This window comes from Castor canadensis, chromosome 2, assembly GCF_047511655.1.
Source record: "Castor canadensis chromosome 2, mCasCan1.hap1v2, whole genome shotgun sequence".
Lineage (NCBI taxonomy): Eukaryota > Metazoa > Chordata > Mammalia > Rodentia > Castoridae > Castor > Castor canadensis.
The window spans coordinates 141,223,945-141,247,773 of NC_133387.1; the positions used below are offsets into that span (position 1 = coordinate 141,223,945).

General features: G+C 43.2%; 1 protein-coding gene across 1 annotated transcript in view; it reads left to right on the top strand.

Moving 5' to 3' along the window:
* Positions 1-15,277, top strand: part of Gldn (gliomedin) — a 54,917-nt gene extending 39,640 nt beyond the window's left edge. Inside the window, exons 5-10 of the mRNA XM_020154475.2 lie at positions 3,169-3,315; positions 5,735-5,872; positions 8,760-8,843; positions 9,010-9,135; positions 10,439-10,589; positions 13,040-15,277. Of these exons, the coding sequence (XP_020010064.2) occupies positions 3,169-3,315; positions 5,735-5,872; positions 8,760-8,843; positions 9,010-9,135; positions 10,439-10,589; positions 13,040-13,517 (1,124 nt within the window). The 3' untranslated portion in view covers positions 13,518-15,277. The remainder of the gene's footprint in view (positions 1-3,168; positions 3,316-5,734; positions 5,873-8,759; positions 8,844-9,009; positions 9,136-10,438; positions 10,590-13,039) is intronic.
* The last annotated feature ends 8,552 nt before the right edge of the window (positions 15,278-23,829 follow it).

A 23,829-nucleotide genomic window follows, 5' to 3' on the forward strand; every position in this document is an offset into this window, starting at 1 on the left:
TGAGTATGAACTATGATGTGTTCTAGGTGACACCCTCCCCATCACAGAAAGGGCTTGAGATGAGCTAACCAGATAGCATAGAACTCTAGGACTGGATGGCAGGTTGTTCTAAGTGACCCATAAAGTACCTTCCCATCTGGAATTCTGGGATTCTCTTTGGATGACTATGTTGGATTCTAGGAGAACTGGCAAGAGATAGATAGGGTGGTCCAGATATGGTTTTAAATTTGGAGGGAGAAGTTGGGTGTTGTGGTACCCCAGCACTCAAGAGGTTCTGCAGTTTTGCTTATATGTCTCAGGCTCTTCCTTTATCCTGCAATCTCTGTCCTTTTGAGCAGTTTCACCGTTAAGCGATGTCTTCATCAGATTCTTATCAACGTGAACAAATATTCCCTGGGATGGGTATCATGGTAGGCTGATCCATAGCTAGCAATGTCTTTGTACAATATTAGGCAACCACTTCCCTCTCAGAGCCCTGAGATTCCTATGTACTCGTAAGTTCTGGTAGCTTTTTTATACAGTTCTTGAAATTTCTACAACAACAATCATTTATAAGTAAGAGTAGTTTTAATTCATCCTTTCCAATCAATATGCCCTCTATTTTTTCCTCTGCTTTATTGCATTCTACCTCTAGTAGAATATTAAACAAATTGATGAGCATAGACACACTTGTCTTGTTTCTGATGTGTGGGAAAGCATTTATTCCTTCACTGGTAAGGATGAGACTAGTTGTAGGTTTTTCAGATACCTTTGTCAAATTGAGGCAATTCCCTTTATTCCTATTTTGATGAGAATTTTGATTAAAAATGATGTTGAATTGTATCAAATGTCTTTTCTGCATCAATTGAGATGATATGATTTTTCTTGCTTAAATTGTTTATTTTATGAATTAATTGACTGAATGATTCAAATTTTAGAGTCTGTACTGTTGATTGTGGTTTACACCTGTAATCCTAGTTACTCAGGAAGCAGCGATCAGGAGGATCATGGTTCAAGGCCAGCCCAGGCAAAAAGCCAGACCCTGTCTCAAAAATACTCAACACAAAAAAAAAGCCCGACCCCAGTGCTACCAATAAATAAATAAATAAACAACAACAACAAAAAAAGGCCCGGCAGAGTGGCTCAAGTGGTAGGGTGGCCTGCCTAGCAAGCATGAGGCCCTGAGTTCAAACCCCAGTACTGTGGAGAGGAAAGCCTCATGGGAGTCTCTGGGGTTCTTTCTACTGTCAATCAATGAAAACTCAGAAACTGCAAAAGTAAAAAGATTTTTATTTGGAATACATGGGTTCAGCCATATCCGAATTGCATTTCTGAGGAAGGTGGGAAAGGTGGCAACTTATTGAGTGTTGAGACTAATGGAAGAGAAAGAAAGGAATGTATAAACAGAATGGTAATGTCCATGAGGTAAGAATCCCATGACCTCTTGGTAGGTATCATCAGCATCTGGGCACAATGTAACTCTCCTTTCTCATTGTTCTAGATGCCTTCAGATTAAAGGGTGGAGGGACAAAAGTTCCACTTGAAGGCAGCAGGTAGAATTATGCATAAGCTTCCAGACAACATCATCTTCCAAGGCTTTTACTGTAATTTTCCTTTTCCTTTTATACTGAACAGCTCTGTCCTCTCTGCTATTCTATCTCACATATTCTAGCACCTCCATCTCCCTGTACTGATTTTTGGCTCCTCAACTCAGAGTTTGCTGGTCTCTGTTTGGGGCCCCATTGCCATGCTGCTGGGAACCACCTCCTTGCAGAAAGCTGAGACAATCTTGGATGCCCTGCCCTGCCCACAGTCCAGGCTGAGGCACTGTCCCTCTGATCTTCTCTAATTTCTAGCTGTCTGAGGGAGGACAGAGGGCAATCCCTGTAGTCACGGCTCCCCACAAACAGAAGCAGAAATTTTACCCACTATCTTTTGTTCACACCATCACCATCCCTATTTATGGTTGTTCTAAAGCAGCTTCACATGCTTTGCTATCGTGATTAACAGCCTTTGATTGGAACGTCACAGGAGTGGGCTGTGGAGACGGAATCAAAGGCCCTTGGCTATTGGCTTAGCATCAGTTATAATCACTGTAGGACTGGTTCCATCTTTGATAAAATGAAAGTAAGGGTGACTATACACCCAGCACTCCAATATGCTGTGAGAAATGAGCTAAAGAATAAAGATAATACTGTTATCCCTCTGAGGTCACGGACATCCTATGTGGGGATAGGGCTTTCCTCCTCTTCTTCCCTCTCCTACCTGCTGGCCCAACCAAATTTCTCTAAAAACAGTCCACCTGGTAATGAAACTGGACTTTTGGACCCAAGGCCCAAAATCCTGGGATTTCACATGCCAAGTCCAGCAACTCACCCCTATATGCCAAATAAAGAGGTTTGGTGAAGGGCACAATAAGGAAATTTATCACACGCTTTAGGACATGCCGTGGGAAGAGGCAAAATAAGCACTAAACCCATCTTTAGCCATCTTCAGAGTATAGACATAAGCTACAGGTTTAAGTAGACAAAGAACTGGGGGCAGGGGATGAGGTACGCATGAACAGTCCTAGTCACAGGTGTGTTCTGGTTGACCATTATCTCAATCTGAGGTCTCTAAGAAGGGTTCCGGAGAAGAGCGATCTGATTCCTAAGACATGATTACTCCTGCTTCAGGGTGCAGCCTTATCATTATAGGTAATTATAGGTAATTGTCTGCAAGGCTATTCCCTAGGGGAAGTTTCAGTCCCTTGTCATAAAGATATTATCAACCATTTTTATCCTTCCTTGATTCCAAGGTGGCTGCGGGAGAGAATGACTCAGGGCAGAAACAAGATGGAGACAGAGATGCCAAGCTTTCCTCCTGTTTTTAGTTAATTTGTGTGCCCAAGTAAGGAGTCAGTGCTTTTCAGCAAGAGCAGTTTAAGCACCTCTTACGGGAGTACTTTTTTTGGCAGTAGTGGAGATTGAACCCAGGGCTTTGTGCACGCTATGCTGGCGCTCTACTACTCAGCCATATCCTCAGCCCTGCAAACACTATTCTTTTTAATTTTTTTTAATCATTTTCAAACACTATTCTTTAATGAATGGATAGCCATCTTGCCACTCTAAAATGGTAGTGAAGGATAACGTGCTAAGTGCTCTATCAGGATTTCTTGCACAGCAGGCTAATATGTTATTTTCTTCTCAGGGATACCGGGAGCCACAGGAAATCCAGGGGAGAAGGGAGAAAAGGGAGACCCTGGTGAACTTGGTTCACCTGGAAACGAGGGCCCACCAGGACAGAAGGGTGAAAAGGGAGACAAAGGAGACGTGTCCAATGACGTGCTTCCATCAGGTAGGAAGTCTCGGCTCTCTTCCAGGGTCTGTGGGCCACAGATCTGCCCGTTTTTCAGACCAAGAGCTATTCTGTGTCTTCTCTCTTTATTGGACTTCTGTGGTCATCTATTTTGCAGCATGTTCTGGAATTTTGTACATGTAGAGGAGAGAAGGCTGTTAGTTAATGTTTCTCCATCTAGGCAAGACCAGATCTGAATGTAGCATGAGTCGTTCAAGTAAGTCAGGTCCAAAAGCCAGGGTTGGATTGAACAAGATCATGGAAGCTCCCTTGTCCAGATGTCTCTTGAAATCCAGCATAACCCAGAACAGGACAAGTAAGGAAGCCACGTAAGATGTCTCAGAGGACAACTGACCAAAGGCACAACATTTACTTCTCAGTCAAGGTAGAGTCATTTTAAGCCCTGGATCCTAAGCCATTGGACTTAGAATTGGGGGAAATTCAGTGGCTGTCTTTCCAGTACAGAGAAACAGCAGATAGTTGATGTTTGTGGGGTAGGAGGTTGTGGGGCAGCAGCCATCCCGACAATCACGTGTCAGGAAAAGTAGGTGACAGCTCCTTGTCATGGAGAAGGAGGATGCAGAAGAATTTAAAAATCACAGTGCTTTGGAAACCATCTATATCATGAAAACATAACTATCCAATCAATGTGATCAATAAACATTTATTGGATACCCAAGAACACCATTTTATAAATCAGGAACTTTGCCAGTAGCTGGAAGTGTAAATATGAAAATGAGGGAGGTATATATAGTGTCAGCTCACCAGAAGCTAGGATGATAATAGAAGTTCAAAATAATGACTCTAATCAGTCTCCCTTCCAACTGCCAATCTCCCAGTTCAAGATGGATTGAGTACCTCTTCTTTTCCTGGCACTGTGCTAAGCCCAAAACACCAAGGAAAGATCAAATTATGTGTAGCATACTTTGTTTTGTAAATGGGACATTGCTACGCAGACTCTGTAAAATCTAAGAAGTGCTTTGGCAGGCAATATACATATAGGTGAAGATACTGTCTCACTTCAGTTACACAGGAAACCTACACATCCAGAGCCCTGAGTTCCCCTACACTGCTAAGCAGACTAGGGGTGCTGAGAACCCATTCAGAAAAGCACCAGAGACTAAGCCAGAAATGAATGTTTCCTCTGGGAGAAAGGAGAAGGGGTCTAGAGGTAGCACATTGTCTGTCCTGCCTCCAGATCTCTACCCTATCCAGAGTAGATGTAGTCCCATCTGCAGCTTCTGTGGTCTCCCCCCACCACACACACACTTGCCCATTCTAGAGGGACTGGAAGGTGTACTTGGTCTTGCTGGGAAGAGGCAGCTGACAAGACCTTAGCTCACCAGTCTCTGCCCAGAATGGTAAAACCAAAGGGATGAACATCCCTTTGAGGCTGGCTTTTTTTTTTTTTCTTTTTTTTGGTGGAACTGGGATTTAATCTCAAGGCATCGCACTTGCAAAGCTTTCCCCCTTGAGCCATGCCTCCAGTCCATTTTGCTCTGGTTATTTTGGAGATGGGATCTCACTAATTATTAGCCTGGGCTGGCCTCAAACCAAGATCCTCCTGATCTTAGTGTCCCAAGTAGCTAGGATTACAGGCATGAGCCACTGGTACCTGACTGAGAGTGGCATCTTCATGAAAGAAGGCTTCAGCACAACATCCCTGCAAAGGGTGGCACCCACGTTGGCCTCCTAAGTTAGAGGAGTGGCTGCTATTGGAGCACTCACAGCAGTGACCTCATAGGTTCTCACAGGGCAGAGTGAGGGTTGTGAGACTCAATGTGGAGATGAAGAAACAGGCCTCAGAAGAGTCAAGTTCTCTGCTAAGGTCACAAAGCTGAACAGAGAAGAGTCCAAAGAGCTTGTGATTGTTCCACTGCATGGAGCAATACTTCTCCTTCCTGGCTGCATATAAGAAGGGTTTAAAACGTATGGGTGACCAACTTCCCCACAAGCATTGTGACTGGTCTGGGATGGGGCCAGGCGTTAGAAGCTACCAAGGCTCCTTAGTGGTTCTGTGAAGCAGTCCAGGTTAAGCAGGGAGGCCCGCTGAAGTTCACTTCCCGCTCCACTCATCTTGTGAGCCTGGGCCAACTGCTTTACTTCCCAAGACTGTCTGGGGGGAGGGAGGATGGACCCTCCTACTCCTCACAGAGTGGTTTGGAAGAACTCGGGGCACATTTGTAAAACTTGTAGCACAGATCCGGGCACATAGTGGGTCCTCAGTACCCCGCACAGCAGCTCCTCAACTCAGTAGAGACAAATGCTAAGGTAAGTTGCCTCTGGGTAAGGGGGGAGCTCAGTGGGGCCTCTGGATCTGCTCGCTTGTCCTTTCTGTCATGGGAAAGTCAGTCTTTGTGGATAGCAATTTACCAATTTCTCCCTCTCTCTCTCTCTCTCTCTCTTTCTCTCCCTCCAGGTGCCAAAGGTGACCAAGGCCCACCTGGCCCACCTGGACCCCCTGGCCCTCCAGGCCCTCCAGGCCCTCCAGGGCCCCCTGGAGGCAGAAGATCCAAAGGCCCTCGGCAGCCAAACATGTTCAATGGCCAGTGTGCAGGTCACCAGCCCCTGCCCCAGGAAACCTGCCTCTTGCGCTAATGATGCCCCCAGGCTCTGCAAACAAATTCTGAGAAACAGGAGGGGATTTTGCTCCAATGAGAGTTCCTCTTACAACAGGCTAAGGGGAGGGTCAGTGCTTGCTCCTGAGGATGAGGACTGGGGGCAGCCGAACTTGAACTCACTCCTTTCCCTCCTCCCTCGCCTGTCACTTACCACCAGACTATTCCTCCTCCAGACATTTCCATTCTCCCTCTCCCCTGGAGTAGTCTTGGTCATTAAGTTGTAAACGTTTGCAGCAGGAGCGTGAAGGGCTTGACAGATGCGCACCAGAGATTGTGATGCACTCAGATTGGTTAACTCCCCATAGGTAGTAACTACAGTACCACCATCACCACCACTAGTGTGTGTGTGTGTGTGTGTGTGTGTGTGTGTGTGTGTGTGTGTGTGTGTGTAGTGTCTTGGTGTAGGGATCAAACCCAAGCATTGCACATGCTGAGCAGGCACTCTACCACTGAGCTACACCACTAGTTTTTGAGTGTTGATAATAAGCCACACGTGTGCTTAGTTCTTTTGTTTCTCACAACTATCCTGTGTTGTCTTCAACTTACAGAAAGCTTTGTCACTTTCCCAAGGTCGCTCAGTTAGTAGGTAGCAGTGCTGGGATTCAATCTAGACCTGACTTGCTGGGAAGCCCTGGCTCTCAGATCATCATCCTGTCAGAGATAAAAAGTTACACTTTGGGACCCAAGTCAGGCCATCCAAGGGCAGGGAATGCCTGACCTCCAGCAGGCCTAAAGAACTTTCTTCAGCCAATTTGTGACCCAGGTAGCCGCAGGTTTGACCATTAATTAGAAATCAAGAATCATATTCATGGAGAAGATTTCTGGGGTGGTGTTAGTCACCCAAGAGTGGTGACCCCAGACATGTCAGTTCACTTAGACCAGGAGGGGCACAGCTTGATGACTTCACTTCAGCAAAAGATTTTGAGGAAGATCCTGACTGGGGCTCCTCTCAGCCTTTCCTAACAGTCTGTATTGTATATGGGGCACTGTGTCAGAGTGAGTGAGTCTGTGCTTTTAAAGATGTCACCTCCTCTCTCCCCAGTAGATGGATTTAAGAATGATTCTGTCTGGCAGTTAGCAAGAGACAGTCTGGCTCCTTCCTTGGGGTCAACACCACCCCATCCCTTAGCATCAGCCCTTTATTCGGCTTCTCTAGAATGAGCAGAGCAGGGACCTTCATGGGTCTAACCTGAGTGTTTGCAGAATTCTAATTTGCCAAAGGCTTAGTTAGCTCTGATGGTCAACAGTTAGACCTGGAGAAACATTCTCCTCTGCTTAGCCTTTCTTCCAAGAGACTGGTTGGCAGGGCTTGGGCGCAGAATTGTGAAAACTGCTTTAAATGAGAGGCCATTACTCTGCCTCCTAGAAATGAGTCGGTGGTTGTCAGGCATTTGCATCTGAACTTGGCCCTTTCTCCTGCTCCTGTTCCATTTCTTTAACACCCTTTAAAGTCCCAAGTGGAAATTCCAGATGTAAGCCAGAGACCGCAAGATTGCAAATGTTGGGGGTGAAAAAGTCCGAGACTGCTCTCCTTGGGTGACAGAGGACTTCAGAGAAACCCAGGCTCATCCAGCTAGAAACAAGCTTAGCTATCATGTAGTACCTGGCCCCTCTGTGTTACTGACCAAGAAACCCCTTCAGACCATTCTGTGAGCTCCCCTAATGACAATGGAGGGGCTGCCTGTTCTGTCCGGCTAGGATTGTCTAGGTGAGTGGGCCTGGCTTTGCCCAATCTACCCCAGCCCACAGTCCCTACCTCCAACCCAAGGCCCTGCCCATCATCACCTTCCCACTGAGCACATTTCTCCCCTTCACCTGCCTTGCTTTTGTCACATTAACACACCTCTTCACTAAAGGCCCACGTTCAGCTCACTTGTTAGAGGGGACCTTTGATGAAGCAAGGAGGATGAATAACTTTGACACCTGTCAAAGTCCTGTGTCCCTAAAGGTCTTCAAGCAGAGGAACATAGGTGGGAAAACAGTTCGAGGGCCTTCCGATGTCTCTGGGCCAGGCTACCTGTAGGTTCCTTCCTCCTTTGAGGCTCTCCCAGGAAGACATGGTCATGTGAGCCACTCCATCTGGGAGGCTGCTCCTTTACCTTTCCCAACCCACTCTCCTAAAAGCAAAAATCCTTCCACTCTGAGAGAGGTGCTGCCCAACAGAGAGGCAGGAGGCTGAAAAAGCCTCTTTCCTCAAACTGCAGAGGGCCTAATGAGCTGGCTCGGGCCCTTTTTCACCATCACTGACCACTCTGGTTTTAACATGTACCCCAAAGTCATATATTGGAAATAGCATTGAAAAGTGGGATCCTTAAAGGGTAATTAGGTCACAAAGGCTCTGCCCTTCTGAATGGATTACGCCTCTATCACTGGAGAGAGTTCTTTATAAAGGAGGACTTTAGTCCCTTCCCACTCTCTGTCATCATGTGATGCTTTCTACCACGTATGACGAGCAAGAAGGCTCTCACCAGATCCAGCCCCTCCATCTTGAACTTCGCAGTCTCCAGAGCAGTGTTGATGATAAATTCCCCAACCTGTGGTGTTCTTTTGTGGCAGTACAAAACAGAATAAGATGCTGACATCCTCTTAGAATTGCATTGTCATAACAACTAACATATGGTCATGGGACAGCAGTCATGGGGGTGGGGTGGAATTGGAAGCATAACTATGGTTGTTCAAAGCAAGCAGCCATGAAATCTAGTGGACAAGTGACAGGGATGCTTATGGGATGTGGCCTAGAATGAGGTGGGGATATAGTTATAAAGCTAAACGATCTCACTGTGCCAACTGTAATTTGCTTTATTATTACTGTTGTTGTTCTAGGTGAGACATGTACCATACCAAATGATGATACCCTGGTGGGAAAAGCTGATGAGAAAGTCAGTGAGCACCGTTCCCCACAAGCAGGTACAGAAGCAAAGCATGCTGGGGGGGAAGTGTAGCTCAATGGTAGAGCTGGGTTTCATTTCCAACCCCCCACCCCTCACAAAAAACCTGTTTTGAAATTCATACATTGGATGCCTTAAAATTAGAATTGCCAGGTAAGTAACTTTCCTTTCTCTTCTTTTGGCAGAATCCATGATCACTTCCATTGGAAACCCAACACAAGTACTAAAAGTTAGAGAGACATTCGGAACTTGGATAAGAGAGTCTGCTAACAAGAGTGATGACCGGATTTGGGTGACAGAACATTTTTCAGGTACTTTCACTCAACAGAAGATCCAAATGTGCCTGGTAATTAATTGTATTTTCCATCTGTTGCCCACCTTCAGACTTTTTTCTGTGTCTGAAATCCTCGCTATTACTGGTATACTATGTTGCTCTTTATTTGTTTTACTTTGGCAATACTAAGGGTTGAACTCACGCCCTCATAACTCATAACTCATGCTTGCTAGGCAGGCACTCTACCACTTGAGCCGTTTTACCAGTCCTTTTTGCATTGATTCTTTGCATTGATTATCTTTATGCCCAGGCTAGCCTGCACTGCAATCCTACTATTTATGCTTGATCATGTAGCTGGGATGACAGGTACGCCCCACTGTGCCCAGCCATTGGTCGACATAGGGTCTGACCTCAAACCAGTGTCTAGCTCCTGAGTAGCTAGGATTATAGGCATGAGCCACTGGGCCCAGCCACTTGCCCCTAATTTTAGAAAGCATAAAAGTGGAGGCAGAATCCTTTCCTCCTTTGAGCATATTGGTGACAAATCTTGTAGTTCAGGTCACGGGGACATAAGCAGGACAATGTAGCCTATTCAATTTTAGGGAAAATACCCAGCAGCAAACAAAAAGCATGATGACTGAGGCCTTAAGAATCCCAAGGCCACAATTGAGAAGGGGTGTTAGAGATAAATTATTTGTGCACTGTCTGTCTACAGTGGGCACCATCTTCCTTGGGGATCTGCTGCACAAGAAGGCAAAGGGCCACCTTGCAGTCACCCTGCAAAGAGCTGGGATCAGAGATTGCCTATGGTGGTTACAACATTTCTCCTTCCAGTAAGGGGTCAGGCCATTTGCACTGCTTGGCAAAGTTGCTGAGAAGAAACAGTGTTTTGATTTCACCAGGGCTAACTGGTCAGCTGGTAGTAACCGCCCAGATTACCAGCTGAGAAGAACCTGGCGCTCATGCCGAACATCCGCATTGGCCGCCACAGTGCGGGAAGGGGTTGGGGACAGAGAGAGCTGCTTCACAGTGCCAAGTGTTTGCTGTTCGTGGTATAGACCCACGCTGCTCAAAGGTTTTATAAACACTATGGAGGGAGGCATGTATTCTCTCAGGAGGAGCAAAAGCTGCAATGACCATGTCCAGAAGACTTTTCAGGAACCCATAGGGTGGACCAGACTTTAAGTCTGGGAGTCTCCGGCTCTTCGCACTGGACAAGGGACCTCAGGGAAGGAAGATCTCACTCTCAAGTTCCCTCCTGTCACCTTCCTCCCTGACTCACTGTCCAAAAGGGACTGCTGGCAGCAGGTAACCACCTTCCCCTGCCTTCCCTCCTGCAGGCATCATGGTGAAGGAATTCAAAGACCAGCCTGCGCTTCTGAACGGCAGTTATAGACTCATCCACCTCCCGCATTACTTCCATGGCTGTGGGCATGCTGTTTACAATGACTGTCTCTACTACCACAAAGGGGGCTCCAACACCATAGTGAGGTGAGCCACCTGGACCACCCTCCCCATGTCCCACAGCCCCTTTCTCACATCCCGGACAGTGCCTACTATGTGGTACCCTCCTAAGCCACTTAAGAGTGGGGACTGTGTTTCTGCCATCTTTCTGTCTCCAAGGCTGACACATAGTTGGAAGTTAACCAAGGTTTGTTGACCAAATGAATGGCAGGAGACAGGGAGAGATCTCATGCCCAGCCCCTTCCTGGGATCTGAACACTGTGAGGGAAGGTCAGAGGCAAGCAGGTGGACACATGAACGCTGAGAGCTCCAGCTTACTCACCCTGTGAGAAAAGAAAGAGAACCCAGAGCTCCCTCTGATTGCAAGGTGGTACTCCTTGATATCTGAGTTTTGCTTTGTTTTGTTTTTTTGTTTCTTTTGAGACAAGATCTCACCATGTAGCCTAGACTAGCCTGGAACTTTCCATCCACCTTCCTCAGCCTCCTGAGTGCTGAGATTACAGCATCATGCCTGGCTCTGATATCAGTTTTGTTTTGAAGAAACTGGGGTGTAAGAAATTTCATGTCACAACTGAGATCATTGAAGACTAGGACTGTAACCCAAAGTCAGGTGTCTTTACCTTCTGGTTAACCTATCATTCTGATGGAGCCGACCTGGGGACCAGCTCGCCTTCTCCTTTGCTTTCCCCAGGAGAAGGGAGGGAGCTACCTCGGCAGATACCTGAGTCTTCCTGCCACCCCACAAGAATTGTTAAAGTTTTATCTTTATGGTTCAAGAAGAAATAAAGCTCTGAGCTTTAGAGGTAGAAGCAGGTCATCTTGGGCGAATCAAGAGAGCAATGAACAGAAAGTCAGGACACCTGGTTTCTGGTTCCAACTCTTGCACCTATTCCTTGATAAGACAGATAATGGACTCTGTGGCCTCACCTCAATAAAGAGTGAAATATATCCTCTGCCTCCTTCCAGCTCTACCCCCATGTGAAACATAATCCCAGTATTAAGACTACCATGCTCCTAGTCATTCAAGACAATGACCTTGAGGAGGGACTGGGCCCCTTCTTTCTCATCTTCTTCCTACCTAACAATCATTTTGGCATTTGAGAGCTCAGGTTAGCTTGCAGTTGGATCTACGACATAAGACTCAGGTGTCAGCTGTGGCAGGAAGTCCCCTCTCCTTTGTCTTCCCTGTCACTCCACTTGGGCAGAGTCTCATGCTGGTGGAAAAGGGACAACTGATTCACCTCACAAGACACACTCCTGCCTGATGCTTCTCATCTAAACTGGGGCTCTGGGCTGCCATTGGTGCAGGGGTGGCATACTAGGGGAGTTTTGGGGTGAAGGAGTCTCAGAATGAAGATTGGCCTCTTTAAGGAAGTTTGTCTTCTATGGAAGCTCAACTTTGCTAGCTGGTTAGGGGACCAGTCAAGAGGCCTGCTCCGTGCCATGCCACAGGCTGGGAGGCTGGATCAGGGCCTGCTCTTTCTGGGAGAGATAAGCCTCACAAGAAATGCAGCCACCAGGTGCTCATAGCTCACAGCAGCACTCAGAGGAAGGGGAACTCCTGTGACCTGAGATGGCCAGGGCGCTTCCCGAGTCCTCATTCTTCTCTAGTTTCTGTTCAGATTCATTTCAAGTTTTCTTAATCAACTTTAGGTCTGTGCTCAAATGCTCTGCCTCAGAGTCATTCGTTCCACTTTTCCTCTGCTGCTCAATAGCATCCTCTGGTGTCTGCTTTTAGCCTAACATCACTGAATTGTCATTCCTGGATTTAGGTAGTTTTTGAATCATAATTCACTTTTTGGATGCCATCTGTGGTTGGAATCTGCCAAGTCAGGCAGCCCCCAGGAGCTAAGGTGATGGAATTCAACACCATAGTTTAAGTTATCAACTGCCTACCTGACAAGAAAATTGTCTACTCAGCCCTAACTTTGCTACTTTTCTTCTAGGCTGGTAACTTTTTCCTTAATTTGAAATACTGTGAGTTTGGTTTATTTTTTCTTAAAATCCCAACATGCAATAAAAGAATAACTGACAAAAGTTGGAGTTAGGAAACCTAAGTTCAAACTCTGGCTCTGCTATTTGTATCAGGAACTGGCCACTTCCTTTTCAAATGTCAAAGGAAAGATCTGGACCTTTGAGAGGTCATGCAGTTGGTCCAACATGCGAAAGGATGAGTGGGGTTCATTTTCCCAGGCTCACATGGTTAGTGAGCAGTTGCTTAGATCCAAGTTCATTCTAACACCCACTGGTCCTTCACACTACACTGCTGCCTCCTGTTTCTTCTGCCACCACTGTTCTTCAGGGCCTTGCTACTCATAGCTCTTTGGAAAGACCAGTAGAGTAGGGACTCCTTGGATCTTGGCAGCAGTGCAGAACACCAGACCTCACCCCAGAACTACTAATTCACATTATTAAGGAGCCTAGAAAACTCCTGCTGTTCACAAAATTCTAACTCATCTCTATTCTTTATGTTTCAGATTTGAATTTGGCAAAGAAACATCCCAAACTCTGAAGCTTGAAAACGCCTTGTATTTTGATCGCAAATACCTTTTTGCAAATTCCAAGACTTATTTCAACCTGGCTGTAGATGAAAAGGGGCTTTGGATTATCTATGCTTCAAGTGTGGATGGCTCAAGCATTCTTGTAGCACAGCTGGATGAGAGGACATTCTCTGTGTTGCAGCACGTCAACACCACGTACCCCAAATCCAAGGCTGGCAATGCCTTCATAGCTCAGGGAATCCTCTATGTCACAGACACCAAAGATGTGAGGATCACATTTGCCTTTGATTTGTTAGGAGGGAAACAGATCAACGCCAACTTTGATTTAAGAACTTCCCAGTCTGTTCTTGCCATGTTATCATACAACATGAGGGATCAGCATTTGTATTCCTGGGAAGATGGCCATCTAATGCTTTATCCTGTGCACTTTCTGTCAACTACATTAAACCAGTGATGCCCTCCTCTCTGTTCCCCTCAGTACTTTCCATGTGTTTTCTGAGGCCATTTCCATCTCCACAGAAAACTTGTCTTGGTGATTCCTCCACAAACTCTCTGGGCAAGTTAGCTCTCCTTTCTTGGGGCTTGGTTTCCACATTGGTGATGTGAAACAGCTGGCTAAATTGAATGGTAAGAGTCCCTCTACCTGTAGGAAATTATGAAATTCTTAGTTGTTACTATTCTTATAACGTATAACATATATAACGTATTTTATATATATATATATATATATATATATATATATATATATATATTGCTTTGTTTGGGGGGATCGGGGGGCTAGTCACATGTGAGAAAATCTTCCTTGTAGTTGACAGTCCCTGTTGCTTGAGCAGTGAATTTCTCAGTGCTGACTTATATTTGGGACCTTGGGAAGGCTCACTGATCCTTTAAGGCATCTAAAGTGCCACATTATCAATAATTTACTGCTTTTCTCTGAATGCTACCACAGAATGGCCATTGTCCTCAGCTCCTGATTGCAACTCTAAGATTAACAAAATCCAGGAACAGTAGTAGGCTCAGGTTTCTGTTGAATGATACAGAATCGAGCTCTTTCAGGTTCCTGTCAATGTCTAAACATGTTGATTTGTGCTGAAGATCATGAACCTGAGCCCTCAGATCACTTTGGCTGCTTCTACCATAACTGTGGATCACTCTCAGGGTACTGAATACTGAGTGAGTGGACATTAATCTGGCTAGAATCATAAGAAGCACTTTTCAGTTTTCAGAAGAGGTACCATTTGTGGTTATCTAGAACAAGGGTGAGCAAACCATGGCTAAACAGCCAAAGCCAGCCCCTCACCTGTTTGTAAATAAAATTTTATTGGAACATGTCATATTCATGTGTTTATGTATTATAGCTCATGACTACTTTTGTTCAACAGCAGAGTTTAGTAGTTGCAATAGACACTGTGTGGCTCTATAAATCCAAAACATTACTATCTAGCCCTTTCCAGAAAATGTGGATCTGGAATACAAAGTGAGCCTGTTTCTTGAAGGGCTTACTCTCCAGAATCTGTTTTGTTTTAAGGAGTGGCCTTTGATATGATCTGAGTTGTTGGCAGAGGGGAAGACTGAGAACAGCATAAAATGAAGTGGGCCTCCGCAAAAGCAGTTGGAGCTGTCTTTCCCAAACAGTTTTAAAGGATGATCTCGTCCCCTTGGGTATCAGGAAAAGGATCCAGTTTAATTTGCTCCTAAATGCACTAAAACATGCATATTTTTGGCCATCTTGATTCTTCAGTCATCTTTCCACCTAACACTGAGCTCTGGGTATAGTCACTGAGAATACAGAATCACCTGTAAAATTCACTGCGCCCTAGAAAGAGAAGCTAGAAAACTCTTAAAAAGATCGGTCAGCAATCTGCCCCAACTTGTTTGTATGTTCTGAAGCCTTTTCTCTGGGCTCACGTCCATCCTCAGTGACTCTGAATCCTGTTTATACTATATTAATAGACGCATTTGTAAACCTAGGGGGTGTGCAGATTTAAATATTTAAATCTCTACATCCCCTGAAAATACCCAGGCAGCTGTTCGTGATGTGTTTGTTATTGTCAAGTTCTCAAGAGAATGGGTTTTGAAACTTCACACATGTATACTTTTTAATTAGATTCATGTCACCACTGCTTTTAGAAAATACTCTTCTTAGATTCCTGTTTTGTAATGAGTTTCATTTTGATCATTGTATCTAATAAATAATAGTGTTCTTTTAAAGTATTTAAATGAGTGTTGCTGTTTCTGAAGACAGTAGACGTGGATATGGACACAATTTCATGGTAATAATGTCAGTGGAAATATAAAATACTAATGTATATAAAGCAAGTAAAAGAGTTTAGTTATTGAATAAACACATGTTCCTTTTAAGAAAATGTTCTAGAAGACCCAATTTTGGTATCTGAGCAGTCTTAGCTTTTGGGGGTATGGGGGGAGTTAGGGTCTCGCTTTGTTGCTCATGGTGGCCTGGGACTCCTGGTATCAAGTGGTCCTCCTGCTTAGTCTCCCTCGCAGCTGGCACTATAGGCAGGCACCACTGACCCTGGTTCTTTGGTTCTCTTAATTGTGGGCAGGGAATCATGGTTACTATTAGAGAATCTCATACTGATTTTTTTTTTTGATGGCCCTGGGGTTTGAACTCAGGGCCTCACACTTGCTAAGCAGGTGCTCTTAGGGCTTGAGTCATTCCGCCAGCCCTGATTTTTTTCTTTTTTTGCAATGGTACAGTTAATATAAAAACAAGTTAATTTGATCAGTGTTTAATGACAGTGGGGAATTTTATAATCTGACAGTTTGTCTTTAGAATAAAAGGAATTAAGATTTGATTTATTCTTTCCCGCAAACAGATTTTTACTTGATTTTTTAAAAGTTTCAGGCTCACTGATAAAAGAGAATGCACAATCTAATGTTATGTCAAGACACTGTTTTAGCAGTTCACACTCTCACTTATAACCAAAGTTGCTTTAAAGCACCCTCCAATTCTCTGCGCTTCTGATGTCAGCAGCAAAGCAAATAACTCTCTAATTCGCTCGAATCTAAAGTAGATAGTTTACCACTGGAAAGTAAATAAAACCAGTCATTCCAACTTCACAGCTAGGCCAGACCCTATTTCAAAGCATTTTCTTTCAGCTAATAAAAGCTGTGCAGCTGTGCAGGTGGCTGTGGCCTCCATCTGTCACGAGACACTGGTGTTGGGACAGAGAAAAAGTTCTGGGTGGAAAGATTTTAAATGAGGAGTTATTACCTTCAGTGTCACCAGGTGAAAGATAATTGAATCCATATAATTCTTGAAGAGGGAAGTGCTGTTTTCCATCCACAAAGTACATTTTGGCTATAACTATCTGGTGTCAAACTATCTGAAGGAGAAGTGAGTGACAAGGCATCGTAATTTCCACCCAGCTGCTATGACCTTGTGTAAGTTTTAATCGTAAGCACAGATTCTGAGCAACAAATAAATAATGGTGAATGTCTTTTTATTGTAATTTATATAACTTTAGTCAAATAAAATAATCACATAAAACAACCCCATGTTGAAACAAGTATTTTGTTACTTTTGTCTCTTGTTAACTTATATGTAATATTTTAAAGAAAAAAATAAATCTAAACAATATAATAGAATTATATAGGTTGCTGCTCTGTAGGAACTTTCATGATTTGCTAGTTCCCTCTGAATATGGAAGAACTGTTGGCCTGGACTGTTTTTGCTATAGAAAAACATGAAAAATAGAAATCTTCTTGGTAGAATTACTGATTCTGGATAAATACATGTGGAGATTTGCTTCTATGTCAGCATGGACAAGACACCTGAAAACAGTATTTGGGGCTAAGAATAAAAATAACCACTTTTAAAAACTAGATTTGTGTGAATTTGGACAAGTCTCAATCCTTTGGAGCCTCAGATTCATTCATGAAAGGTGGGTAGTAGGACTTACTTCACTTGATTTTTCTGTGAATTGCTCTGATAATTATACAATTCTTGATAAATTATAATTCTTACTTTTCTAGTTTGTCCTAAGGGAGCCAGAATCATGCTATTCTTACAGCCTTATCTAGGGCTACAGAAAAGGGACACAAGGACAATAGTTTCCTCATGCTGATCTGTTTGATCAGGTAGGTAACATTGTCAGACCACCAAAAATGGTCCCTTAGTCGGACAATGAATTTACATTAAACCTGCCTTCAAACAGTGGAAAGACAGTTCAGAAACCTTCTGCTCTGACCTCCTTACAACCTGCCAATGACTTTTTTCTTTTTTCTTTTTTTTTTTGCGGTGCTGGGGTTTGAACTCAGGGCCTACACCTTGAGTCACTCCACCAGCCCTTTTTTATGATGGATTTTTTTCTCATGAACTGTTTGCCCTGGCTGGCTTCAAACCAATCCTCCTGATCTCTGCCTCCTGAGTAGCTAGGATGACAGGGGTGAGCCACCAGTGCCTGGCTGACAATGACTTTTGTAATTAAAATATTACAAATCTAAAAGAGAAGTCCAAAAACTAGTGGGCCATTCTGGCCTTGCATGTGATTTTAAGATATCTAAATCTTGGAGCTGTTCACTGTAGATTGAAGATAAGGGTAAAATTCATCTCTCTGTCTCACTGCTTTTCTCTGCAGTCTCTGAAGACCTAGAGGAGAAAAATATAACTTAACAGCTGAGTCAAGTCAAGAAGAGTTTAAACTACATCTCAAATCTGATTCTTGTGTCAAGCAGTCTGGCATTGAATGCAGCCAAGGGGCCATGTCCACTATCACAGAATGATAAGAGGTCAACCCTAAATGGGACCCTCACAGAACACTTCATCCAACCCCTCATTCTCAAGCCTAGGAAAGCAAGACCAGAGAGGATGACTGGACTGGCAGAGTAGCTCAAGTGATAGAGCACCTGCCTAGCAAGCTTGAGGCCCTGAGTTCAAACCCCAGTGCTACCCAAAACAAAACAGAGAGGACAACTAACTCACCCCATCTTACAGTGAAGTGCCAGAGTTAAGAACAGACGCACTTTACTTTCTTTCCCACCTTATTCTGCCATGGTTCTTATCATTGGAAAGTGAAAATAATTAACTTTGAGCTTGTTTGTAAAAGACATTTTTTTGTGGGACTAGGGTTTGAACTCAGGCCTTCATTCATGCAAAATAGGCACTCTTGTCAATTGAGCCACACCTCCAGTCCATTTTGCTCTGGCTGTTTTGGAGTTGGGTCTCATGAAGTATTTGTCTGGGCTGAACTTAAGCCACAATCCTCCCAATCTCAGCCTCCCAAGTAGCTAGAATTATAGGTGTGAGCCACCAGCACCCAGCTGACACTCCACTTTTAAAATCTACATGTAGCAGAATATGCCAAAACCAGCCTAGTCAGACATTTCTGAGTTCATCACTCAGAAATGCCAACAATCACCTGGGAAATAATACATGGGCAGGACGAAGCCCAGCACCACCTGTTACTTTAAAAACTGCCTATGCTGCCAGGTGGCCCTTCCTTGCCCAAAGTTCTAGAAACTTCAAAGTAACCACCATGTGGTGCTCACCAGCTCTAGACCATTTGCACAAATTACTTCACTTACTCAGAGATGCCCAAGTGAAAACCCCAGAAGCATCTCTTTTCTACTCCATGTTTAAATCCTCCCCAAATGTAGCTGATATTCTGATGCACTCGCTTTCATGGATCCACTTCCTGCTTCTGGAGCTGGAACTGCTGTCAGCCCACCACCTTCAGTTGTCAGCCTCTGCAGGATTTGCTAGAGCTGCACAAAGCCACATAGCCCAAGGATGTGCCCCTCATCCGATGACTGATCAATGCATGAGTGTAAAGGCCTAGACATTGCAGCCCACCTTGGAATTATGGTAAAGGGCCATTCTAGTGTCAGAGTCCCCCTTCTTTCTTCCAAATCTGTGTGCATCACAAATTTGCACTCTGTGTCTCTCCTGCTGCCAGATCCTCCCTTCCACAGGAGTTGTTCCTAAGGTGCTCCTTAACTACATCCTCTGGCTGCTGGTCTCCATGTCATCCTTAACTCCCAGGGACCTTGGCTTGTTGTGAAGTTGCCACAATAAAATACAGGGTGCCAAGGTAAATTTTAATTTCAGATTAAAAAGGAAGATCCAACAATCTGCTGCCTACAGGAGACCCATCTCATTGACAGAAATAAGCACTGGCTGAGAGTGAAAGGCCGGAAGATTTACCAAGCCAATAAACCCCGAAAACAGGCAAGGGTAGCAATACCTATCTCAGACAAAGTAGATTTCAAACCTACTTTGATCAAATGAGATAAAGAAGGACACTCCATACTAATAAAAGGGGAAATACACCAAAAGGAAATAACAATTATCAACCTATATGCACCTAATGTCAATGCACCCAATTTCATCAAACATACCCTGAAGGACTGAAAAGCATATATTAAATCCAACACAGTGGTTGTGGGAGACTTTAACACCCACTATCATCAATAGATAGGTCATCCAAGCAAAAAATCAATAAAGAAATCCTAGATCTAAAATATACCATAGATCAAACGGACCTAGCTGATGTCTACAGAATATTTCATCCAATTTCTGCACTCTATACATTCCTCTCAGCAGCCCATGGAATCTTTCCCAAAATTGATCATGTCTTAGGGCACAAAGCAAACCTCAGCAAATATAAGAAAATAAAAATAATCCCATGCATTCTGTCTGACCACAATGCATTAAAACTAGAAATCAACAATACTAGTTATCTTAATATGCTAACATAAAACTAAAAAGCTTCTGTTCATCAAAAGAAATGGTCTCTAAACTGAAGAGAACACCCACAGAGTGGGAGAAAATATTTGCCAGCTACACATCAGACAAAGGACTGATAACCAGAATATATAGGGAACTTAAAAAACTAAATTCTCCCAAAACTAATGAACCAATAAAGAAATGGGCAAGTGAACTAAACGGAACTTTCTCAAAAGAAGAAATTCAAATGGCCAAAAAACACATGAAAAAATGCTCACCATCTCTGGCCCTAAAGGAAATGCAAATCAAAACCACACTAAGATTCCACCTCACCCCTGTTAGAATAGCCATCATTAGCAACACCACTAAAAACAGGTGTTGGTGAGGATTCGAGGAAAAAGGAACCCTCTACACTGTTGGTGGGAATGTAAACTAGTATAACCACTCTGGAAAAAAATATGGAGGCTACTTAAAAAAGCCAAACATTGATCTACCATCTGATCCAGCAATACCACTCTTGGGGATATACCCAAAAGAATGTGACACAGGTTACTCTAGAGGCACCTGCACCCCCATGTTTATTGCAGCACTATTCACAATAGCCAAGTTATGGAAACAGCCAAGATGCCCCACCACTGACGAATGGATTAAGAAAATGTGGTATCTATACAGGATGGAATTTTATGCAGCCATGAAGAAGAATGAAATGTTGTCATTCACTGGTAAATGGATGGATCTGGAGAACATCATTCTGAGTGAGGTTAGCCTGGCCCAAAAGACCAAAAATCATATGTTCTCCCTCATATGCGGACATTAGATCAAGGGCAAACACAACAATGGGATTGGACTTTGAGCACATGATAAAAGCGAGAGCACACAAGGGAGGGGTGAGGATAGGTAAGACACCTAAAAAACTAGCTAGCATTGGTTGCTCTCAACACAGAGAAACTAAAGCAGATACCTTAAAAGCAACTGAGGCCAATAGGAGAAGGGGACCAGGAACTAGAGAAAAGTTTAGATCAAACAGAATTAACCTAGAAGGTAACACACATGCACAGGAAATCAATGTGAGTCAACTCCCTGTATAGCTAACCTTATCTCAACTAGCAAAAACCCTTGTTCCTTCCTATTATGGCTTATACTCTCTCTTCAACAAAATTAGAAATAAGGGCAAAATAGTTTCTGCCAGGTATCAAGGAGGTGAGGGGGTGAGGGGGAGAGGGAGGGGGCGGAGTGGGTGGTAAGGGAGGGGGTGGGGGCAGGGGGGAGAAATGACCCAAGAATTGTAGGCACATATGAATAATAAAACAATTTAAAAAACACACAAACAATTGGAAGCTGAACAACACATTACTCAACAATGAATGGGTCACTGATGAAATAAAAGAGGAAATTAAAAGGTTTCTGGAAGTGAAAAAGATGAAAACACAACCTACCAGAACCTATGGGACACAGCAAAGGCAGTCCTAAGAGGAAAGTTTATAGTCATGAGTGCATATATTAAAAGGACAGAAAGATCTCAAACCAATGACCTAACACTACAGCTCAAACACCTAGAAAAACAAGAACAAACAAATCCCAAAACAAGTAGAAGGAAAGAAATAATTAAGATAAGGGCTGAAATCAATGAAATAGAAACCAAAAAAAAAAAATACAAAGAGTCAATGAAAGGAAAAGCTGGTTCTTTGAAAAACTAAGTAAGATTGACAGACCTCTAGCAAACCTGACTAAAATGAGGAGAGAAAAAACCCAAATCAGTAAAATCAGAAATTCAAAAGGAGAGATAACAACAAACACCACAGAAATCCAGGAAATCATCAGAGATACTTTAAGAGCCTTTACTCTAACAAATTTGAAAAGCTCGAAGAAATGGACAGATTTCTAGAAACTTACAACCACCCAAAACTGAACCAAGAGGATATTAATCATCTGAATAGATCTATAACACAAAAAAAATTGAAGCTGCCATCAAGAGCCTCCCAAAAAAGAAAAGTCCAGGACCTAACAGATTCACTGCTGAAATTCTATCAGACATTTAAAGAAGAACTAATACCAACTCTCCTTAAACTGTTCTGTGAAATAGAAAGGGAAAAAACACCGCCTAACTCATTTTATGAAGCCAATATTACTCTCATCCCAAAACCAGACAAAGACACCTCCAAAAAAGAGAAAAACAGGCCAATTTCCCAAATGAATATCAATGTAAAAGTCCTCAATGAAATAATGGCAAACCAAATCCAACAACACATCAGAAAGATCTTACACCACAACCAAGTTGGCTTCATCCCAGTGATGCAGGGGTGGTTCAACATACACAAATGTATAAATGTAATACAGCACATAATAGAAGCAAAGACAAAAACCACTTGATCATCTGAATAGATGCAGAAAAAGCCTTTGACAAGATCCAACACCACTTCATGATAAAAGCTCTAGGAAAACTAAGAATAAAAGGAATGTACATCAACATTGGAAAGGCTATATATGACAAACCTACAGCCAACATCATACTTAATGGTGAAAAACTGAAACCATTTCCCCTAAAATCAGGAACAAGACAAGGGTGCCCACTATCCCCACTCCTATTCAACATAGTACTAGAATTTCTAGCCTGAACAATTGGACAAGAAGAAGAAATAAAAGGAATACAAATAGGTAAAGAAACTGTCAAAATATCCTTATTTGCACACTATATGATCCTATACCTTAAAGACCCCAAAAAACTCTACCTGAAAACTCTTAGACACCATAAACAGCTACAGTAAGGTGGCAGGATACAAAATCAACCTACAAAAATTATTAGCTTTTCTATACAACAACAATGAACAAACTGAGAAGGAACACATGGAAACATTTCCATTCACAATAGCCTAAAAAAAAATCAAATACCTAGGAGTAAATTTAACAAAGGATGTGAATGACTTCTACAAGGAGAATTACAAACTCCTAAAGAAAGAGATCGAGGAAGACTACAGAAGATGGAAAGATCTCCCGTGCTCATGGATCGGTAGAATCAACATAGTAAAAATGGCTATACTACCAAAAGCATACATGTTTAATGCAATTCCCATCAAAATCCCAATGACTTTCATCACAGAATTGAAAAATCTACCCTAAAGTTCATTTGGAAACACAAGAGACCACGAATAGCCAAGGCAATATTCAGCAAAAAGAGCAATGCTGGAGGTATCACAGTACCCAACTTCAAACTATATTACAAAGCAATAGCAATATAAACAGCATGGTACTGGCACAAAAACAGACATGAAGACCAGTGAAACAGAATAGAGGACCCAGATATGAATCCACACAGCTATACCCACCTCATTTTTTACAAAGGTGCCAAAAATATAAGATGGAGAAAAGACAGCCTCTTCAACAAATGTTTCTGGGAAAAGTGGTTACCCATCTGCAAGAAACTGAAACTAGATCCATGTCTATCACCCTGTACTAGTATCAGCTCAAAGTGGATCAAGGACCTAAATATCAGACCTGAAACACTGAAGTTACTACAGGAAGGAGCAGGAAACACTCTGGAACAAATAGGTATAGGCAAAGACTTCCTCAATAGAACCCCAGCAGCCCAGCAACTAAGAGAAAGGATGAATAAATGGGACTTCACAAAATTAAAAAGCTTCTGCACAACAAAAGAAATGGTCTCTAAACTAAAAAGATCACCTACAGAGTGGGAGCAATTATTTGCCAGCTATACATCAGACAAAGGAGTGATAACCAGAATATACAGGGAACTTAAGAAACTAAACTCTCCTAACATCAATGAACCAATTAAGAAATGGGCAACTGAACTAAACAGAACTTTTTCAAAAAAAGAAATTCAAATGGCCAAAAAACACATGAAAAAATGCTCACCATCTCTGGCCCTAAAGGAAATGCAAATCAAAACCACACTAAGATTCCACTTCACCCCTGTTAGAATACCCATCATCAAAAACACCACCAACAACAAGTGTTGGCAAGGATGTGGGGAAAAAGGAACCTTAATCCACTGCTGGTGGAGATGCAAGCTGGTGCAACCACTATGGAAAAAAATTTGGAGACTTCTTAACAATCTAAACAT